The following is a 7526-nucleotide window of genomic DNA, read 5'->3' on the forward strand; positions in this document are numbered from 1 at the left end:
GGCTTCTTTGTCAAAGATTATGTATCTACAGGTGTGCAATGTTATTTCCAGATCTTCCATTCTACTCAATTGATCAACCTGTCTGTCTCTGTACCAATACCAGACTGTTTTTATCACTATTGCTTTGCAGTATTGTTTGAGGTCAGGAATTGTGATTTTTCTCCAGAAGTTCTTTTATTTTTAAGAATTGTTTTCACTATCCTGGGTTTTTTGTTTTTCTACATGAAATTGAGAATTGCCCTTTCCATGCCTGTGAATAATTGTGCTGAAATTTTTGATGGGGATAGCATTGAATCTGTAGATTGTTTATGGTAAGATGATCAATTTTATTATGCTAATCCTACCAATCCATGAACATGGGAGATCTCTCCATTTTCTGAAGTCTTCTTAGATTTCTTTCTTGAGAGACATGAAGTTCTTGTTATAGCATCTTTTAGGGTGAAAACACAATTCTGTCATGTAGAGATTTGACAATATAAAAAACTTCATTGAATTTATGTTTGCACCGATTGTAGCTTAGATCCCTTTCAGAAAATTTTCCCTATCCTTCTCTCACCCATACTCTTCTTATGGAAACCAACATCATCCTATAAACCTCATGAGATCATCTTCTTAAAGATGAAATATGAGTGAAATCACACTGTATTTATTTTCTTCTTCCTGTATAACTTCAGTTAACATGCCATAGTTTTGTTCATAGTTGTTACAGATTAGTTGCTTTTTTTTTATATGTACATACAGTATTATGTGGTATGCATTTTCATCATATTTTCCCCCTAGGTCATCTGTAGATACACTTGGACTTGGACTGTATTTAGGGCAGAAACTAGAAACCAGAAGGAACTTTTAGAAAATTTTTGTGTATATTTTGTATTATTTTAGCAATATATTAGAAAATAAATTATTTATCAGGCTGAAATACATTTAATTACAATTTGAAAATTTTGATGGCATTGAATAAAAATTCAGACATTTTTAACAATGTTTTCAAAACCATAAATATTTATGGAATATTGATTCAAAATTTTATATAATTAAAGATGGCCTTTTCTAATAGTAGCTAGCAAATAAATTGAAAATTACAAAACAATAAAGTTTTAATTAATTTTGTCAGTTTTAATATGACAATAATTTAAGTAAAGCCTTAGAAAGTCAGGAAGTGATGAATGTAGCTACATGGGAGATTGGTTAAACTGTAAGACTAATGGTCTTTCTGTGTATGTGTCTCTGTTTCTCTTTGTCTGACTCAGCTTCTGCCCCCCTCTGTGTGTGTGTGTGTGTGTGTGTGTATGTTTGTGTGTGTGTTAACCACCTAAGAAAGAACATGTTAAGTATGTTAAGTGCAATTTTAGTTCTGGTACTGTCATGATAATCTGTCTTGAGGTTATCATCATTGGTGAGTTCCAATATATACCTCAAATATGTTCTTTGACATGCAGCATTGAAGAATGTAATGATAAGACCACAGACCATTAGTCTCTGCTATGAAGGGCATATAATATTTTCCAAAATTCAGAAAAATCAGCATTGTCAGGAAGGACACATGAATTGACTCCAGGCAGAGGGTTGTCATATATGAGGCTAAAACAACAGTTAAAACTTTTAATACTTTCTTTCCTTTAGTCTATAGGCCAATTATCCTTAGAAAGCAGGAATATAAGTGAGTCAGTGCACCACAGAATATTAATAAGCTGAAGTAGAATAAATAAAACACACAATTTAGGACATAAGAAAATTGTAACAGAGGAAAAAAAGCATTTGCTATAATCACAAAAGATTACATAGGCAACCAGTGAGATCTCACCGAAACTTAAAACATTGAGTGCTCACTGAGTCACAGGTCTCAACGGTGATGATGTCCAGGAACAGGATATTTCCCATTTTGTAGAGTCCCAGTCAAGCCAGTCATACATGCATTTGCATTTTGGTTTGGAAATTTTGGGCCCTGCCCATTATCAGTCAGATTTGTTCCTACTAGGCTGGCCAGCTTGTCGTATAAATTGGTCCTTGACTGTGAGACTGCAGACTCCTGGTACTCAAGGCCGAGACTACTTTGGAGAACCCGGTAAGTGTCTTTACTTGAGTTGCTCTGTACATGTTGTTCTTCCTATGTGCTGTAGTGACATTTGAGGGAATATGTGTCTTGAGTTCAGTTTTGATCATGGGATGAATGGTAGCTATCTAGTAGTTAGAAAATTAGCAGTGAATACAATAGTCAAGAGTGATAAGTTACTTTTCCTTACATTCAATAGCTTGTAGAAGACCAGGTATTTCTCTTTCATGTATATCTTTTGGTGTTCTTTGAAAGGCTATATACTTAGTAAGTATTAGAACCCGAGACTTCCCTGATGTCCTTTACTCTCCAGCCTCAGACAAACTGCTGGAATGATGTAGGTAATAAAGAGGACAGAAACTGTTTTTGTGATTTTTCAGGGCATCAGTCCTTGAGACTGCCTGTCTTGAAGGTGTTTCCTTGTGTGAACAGCATTACTTGTTTCTTTGGAACAAAATAGTTTCCCTTAAGAAAAGGTCTGAGGGCAGTGTTGGCACACACCTTTAATCCCAGCATTTGGGAGGCATAGGCAAGCAGATTTCTGAGTTCAAGGCCAGCCTGGTCTACAGAGTGAGTTCCAGGACAGCCAGGGTTACACAGAGAAACCTTGCCTTGAAAAACAAAAACAAAAACAAAAACAAAACAAAACAAAACAAAACAACAACAAAAAGGGGGATTAGGTATTTAGCTCAGTGGTAGAGTGCTTGCCTAGCTCTGGAAAAAAGAAAAAACAAAAGAAGGAAGAAGAGAGAGAGAGAGAGAGAGAGAGAGAGAGAGAGAGAGAGAGAAGAAAAGAAAGGAAAGGAAAGGAAAGGAAAGGAAAGGAAAGGAAAGGAAAGGAAAGGAAAGGAAAGGAAAAGAAAAGAAAAGGTCTGAAACATAGTAGCCATTCCCAAGGCTGTTGCAACAGAGTGCTGACAGGAAAGGGAAAAGCCAATCAGCTCTAAAATAGGAGTTGGAAAATAATGTTGATGTTCAAAGAGACAAATGGACTTGAAGCTCCAGAGTTCCATCTATCTTCTCTGAATTGATTGTCCCTGAACACACTCATGTCATCTCTTTCAGATCCTGAGAATCCAGCACTATGTCTTACCAGCAGCAGCAGTGCAAGCAGCCTTGCCAGCCTCCACCTGTGTGCCCACCCAAGAAGTGCCCTGAGCCTTGTCCTCCTCTAAAGTGTCCTGAGCCTTGTCCTCCACCAAAGTGCCCTGAGCCTTGTCCTCCTCCAAAATGCCCAGAGCCTTGTCCTGAGCCATGTCCCCCTCCCTCATGCCAGCAGAAATGCCCTCCTGCGCAACCTCCTCCACCCTGCCAGCAGAAGTGCCCACCTAAGAGCAAGTGAGGTCTTCAGCAGTCATCAGGACAAAGGGAAAAGAAGAGAATCTATCTCATGTACTTCCAAAGCAACACCCATCTTCCTTCCAAATCCTGGCATGATTGCAGAGGAATCTCCTTCACCTTTCACCCTCCATGTTCCTGTGATGTCCCCTAACAGGGAAGATGTTTCCCCGAAGTTGTCCTGCTTTTGGTGTCAAGGGGCTGCAGAGAATGATCTGTCCTCAGTTATTCAGTATCCCAGGTGCTCAGTGGGAACTATAGCTGCTATCTATCCTGTGCCCTCAGGAGATGTTGCCAAAAACTCTCAATCACCTTTGGTTTTGTGTTGTCAGCATGGTTTCATTTCCTGAATAAAGTACAATCTACATAATGACGTTCATGTGTTCCTTCCTTCTAAAACTTACACTATTATCTGTAACTCATGTATTTGCATTTTGGTTTGGAAAATTTTCAACCTGACCTCTATCAGTCAGCTCTGCTCCTACTGGGCTGGCCAGCTAATCTTCTAAACTGTCCGTGATTGCATAATTTCAGACACCTGGTTCTCAAGTCCTGTGCTACTTTGGAGAAACCGCTGAGTGTCTTTTCTTGAGTTTGTCTGCCTTTTTGTTTTTCTTATGTGTTGTAGGCCTTTCTTTTTATTCATTGATCCCTAAGTCATTCTGTAGTAATCAGGTTTTGACTGTTTTTTTTTTCTTTTTATTATAACAAAAGTAGTTTTCTGTTGGTTTGCTTAAGGGACATATTCTTTCTTCATTCTGCATAACTACAATGTCTCCTTTAGCACATGCTAACCCAGAAAGACTATCTGATATTCAGATATACATGTGACACTTATGACATATTCCCATATTCCCCCAAAACCCCATGCATTTTGCTCTCCCTCGTCTCCTTCCACAAACCTAATAGTAATGCATTTATACCAATTATCATACTTATGTTTTTGTACTTCTATAATTGAAACAACTATGCCAGCCTTGTATTTTAAAAGGTCTGATTTTTTTCTTAACATGATTGTATGCAGTTTTATTCACTTATCTAAAAATGACATGCTATCATTATTATCATTAATGATTACTCCATTATGTATCCATGCCAAATTTTCTAAATTCATTCATTCACTTGTAAGCAGCTAGGCTGATTATCCTGAATATTAGGAGTACTGAAACATAGATGAATATGCAGGCAACTCTACTGTGTGCTCTATACATATAGGACTTTAAAAAAAACTATATGGAACCCAAGTGATGTTGCTGAATCATATGATAGTTTTGCTTTATTGTTATTTCTATGGATGACCCCACAGTGATTTCTATATTTGCTTGGTTAATCTCTCTTTACAACTTGAGAATTTGTGTTCCTTTTCCTCCATTGTTCTTCCAGGTCCTGGTATTATGTCAATGGTACTCATTCATACACAGGTAAAGTTGTTCTGGTATAATTTGGGGTTTTGTTTCTTGAATGACTCAAAATATTGAACATTTTCTTGTTACTTTTATTTGTTGAAACTTATTTATACCCCAACCTTGCCTTTAGTACCAATTGAACTATTCCATGCCATTTTATTTGCATAGTCTGCAGCACCTAATTAGTTGTATGTAACTGATAGTTTTAGAAGCTGCTGGTTTATATCCTTTCTAGTACCCTTACTACAATCCCATTTCTATCCCCTAGATGACCATCTTCATCACCAATTCCACCATATTATCACAAACAGTACAAAAAGTCACACTATGCAACAATGCCTACCTTCACTACCATAGTCATACTCACCTCTACTAAGAGCACCATATGCATGTCCATCACTAGTTACATGCCCATTGTCTCCAGCACCAACAACATCACTTGCAGTACCACCATCAGTAGCACAATGACTATAGTACAGTTGTTCCATTATGGATGTGGCTTGCACATAATTAGCATAGGCAATCATGTACCAAATCATGTTATATTTCATCTTCCCTTTATTTGCTTCTCATGTTTATTTTATCCATAATATTGCAGATAAATGGTGGATGTAATTGGGGATCCTCTTTATTTTTCAGAATGAACTTTATGTGTGAAGTGAAATATTTCCATGTTTCTATTATTATTATTATTATTATTATTATTATTATTATTACTTATTAATTTTACATCCTTCTCACTGCCCCAGTTCCAGTCAACGTTTCCCACAGTCCCTGCCCTAATGTCTCTCACCTTCCTCTAAAAGCTGGTGGGCTCCATCCCTGGGTATTCCTGCACCTTGGTACATCAAGTATCTGTGAGAGTAGGTGCATCCTATCCCACTGAAGCCAGACAAGGCAGTCCAGCCAGAAAAGCATATCCCACATAGAGGAAATAACTTTTGGGCTAGCACCTATTCTATTTGTTTGGGACACACATGAAGACAAAGCTGTACATCTACTACATATTTGTGCCCATGTTTCTATTTTTAAATTAATTTATTTATATACTTTACATCTTGATTTTGGCCTCCATTAACTCTGTCCAACCCTTATTAATCCCTCCTCCCATTACTCCCTTTTCTTCTCCTCAGAGAGGGGAGAGCTCACCTTGGGTAGCACTCCACCCTTGGACATCCAGTCACAATAAGAAAAGTGCATCCTTTCCCACTGAGGCACAACCAGGCAGCCCAGTTAGGGGAAGGGGATCCAATGGCAGTCAACACAGAAAGAGACAGGCGCAGTTCTAATTGTTTGGAGAACCACAACACCCTTTAAACATGAATGTTATAGAAAGTTATCAATATGCCTAAAAAGTCAAAATTGACTGTCCCTCTCCACCCCTCCTATCAGCCTCCTTAACATTTCACAAAATTTAAGAAGCAAGCATCCTCTCTGGGTTTTTCACCTAATGCCTAGAAACCTCTTGCTTTCATGGCATCAGGGACTTTCTAGTGGTTCCCCACTATTTCCTAACCCCCACTGCTATATATTTCTAATCATTTTTCTGACCCTCTGAACTTCTCTTCTGTCTCTTCTCATACCTTATCCTGTCCACCAGCCTTTCTCCCTAAGACAACCACCTTTCGCTGGCAGGTTCCTCCCATGTCTCAAGATTATTTTGTTCCTCCTTCTAAATACGATTGAAGCATCTACATTTTGGTCTTCCTTCTTGTTTTCTTTGATATGATCTGTGAGAGTACTGTGGGTATTCTGAGCTTTTGGGCTAATATCCACTTATCAGTGAGTAAATACCATGTGCTTCCTTTTGAGTCTGGGTTAGCTCACTAAGGATGCTATTTTTTAGTTACACTCATTTGCCTGCAAATTTCAAGAAGTCATCACTTTTCAATAACTGAGTAGTACTCCATTGTGAAGATGCACCACATTTTCTGTATCCATTCTTCTGTTGAGGAACATCTGGGTTGTTTCCAGGTTTTGGCTATTATAAATAAGTCTGCTATAAACATAGTGGAACAGGTTCCTTGTTATACATTGGAGAATCTTTTGGGTATATGCTCACTAGTGGTATAGCTGGGCCTTCATGTAAAACTGTTTCCATTTTTCTGAGGAACCACCAGATTGTTTTCCAAAGTCACCGTAACAGCTTACAATCCCACCAGCAGTGGAAGAGTGTTCGTCTTTCTCCACATCCTCCTCAGTATCTGCTGTCTCCTGAGTTTTTGATCTTAGACATTCTGACTAGAGTGAGGTGGAATCTCAGGGTCATTTTGATTTGCATTTCTACCTCCAGTAGATAGACCCCAGTTGAGGTTTTATCAAATTGATTAAATATTATTTATACCTTGTATCTCCACTGTTTATGTATTTCTGTATATCTCTACCATTTTTCCCACAGGAGTCACCTCTTCTTTATTCCATTAATTATGTATACCTGTATGTGTCTTTGTATGGGTTTAGGCATGTGAATACAATGCTTAGGAGGCCAGGTTCTTTGGGGATAGAGGAAGAGGGATTTGTGATCTGGCAGATGCACATGTAGGCAAGAGAACTTGGGTCTCTTAAGACAAGTTAAATGCTTTTAACCCTTGAATCATCTCTCTTGAGACATTTCTTTTTTATTTTCTTTTGCTTTTCTTTCTTTCTTCCTTCCTTCCTTCTTTCCTTCCTTCCTTCCTTCCTTCCTTCCTTCCTTCCTTCCTTCCTTCCTTCCTTTCTTTCTTTCTTTC

General features: G+C 38.1%; 1 protein-coding gene across 1 annotated transcript; it reads left to right on the plus strand.

Annotated features, from left to right (window-relative positions):
- Nucleotides 1-2023: 2023 nt before the first annotated feature.
- Sprr2d (small proline-rich protein 2D) lies at nt 2024-3757 on the plus strand. The gene is made up of 2 exons (NM_011470.2): nt 2024-2065; nt 3119-3757. Exon 2 carries the CDS (start codon nt 3138-3140, stop codon nt 3393-3395), a length of 258 nt encoding a protein of 85 aa, NP_035600.1. The 5' UTR covers nt 2024-2065; nt 3119-3137; the 3' UTR covers nt 3396-3757.
- The last annotated feature ends 3769 nt before the right edge of the window (nt 3758-7526 follow it).

This window comes from Mus musculus, chromosome 3 (assembly GCF_000001635.26).
Source record: "Mus musculus strain C57BL/6J chromosome 3, GRCm38.p6 C57BL/6J".
In the NCBI taxonomy this organism is placed as follows: Eukaryota; Metazoa; Chordata; class Mammalia; order Rodentia; family Muridae; genus Mus; species Mus musculus.

Coding starts and splice junctions, on each gene's coding strand:
- Sprr2d (NM_011470.2), top strand. CDS start 3,138: ATGTCTTACCAGCAGCAGCAGTGCAAGCAGCCTTGCCAGCCTCCACCT.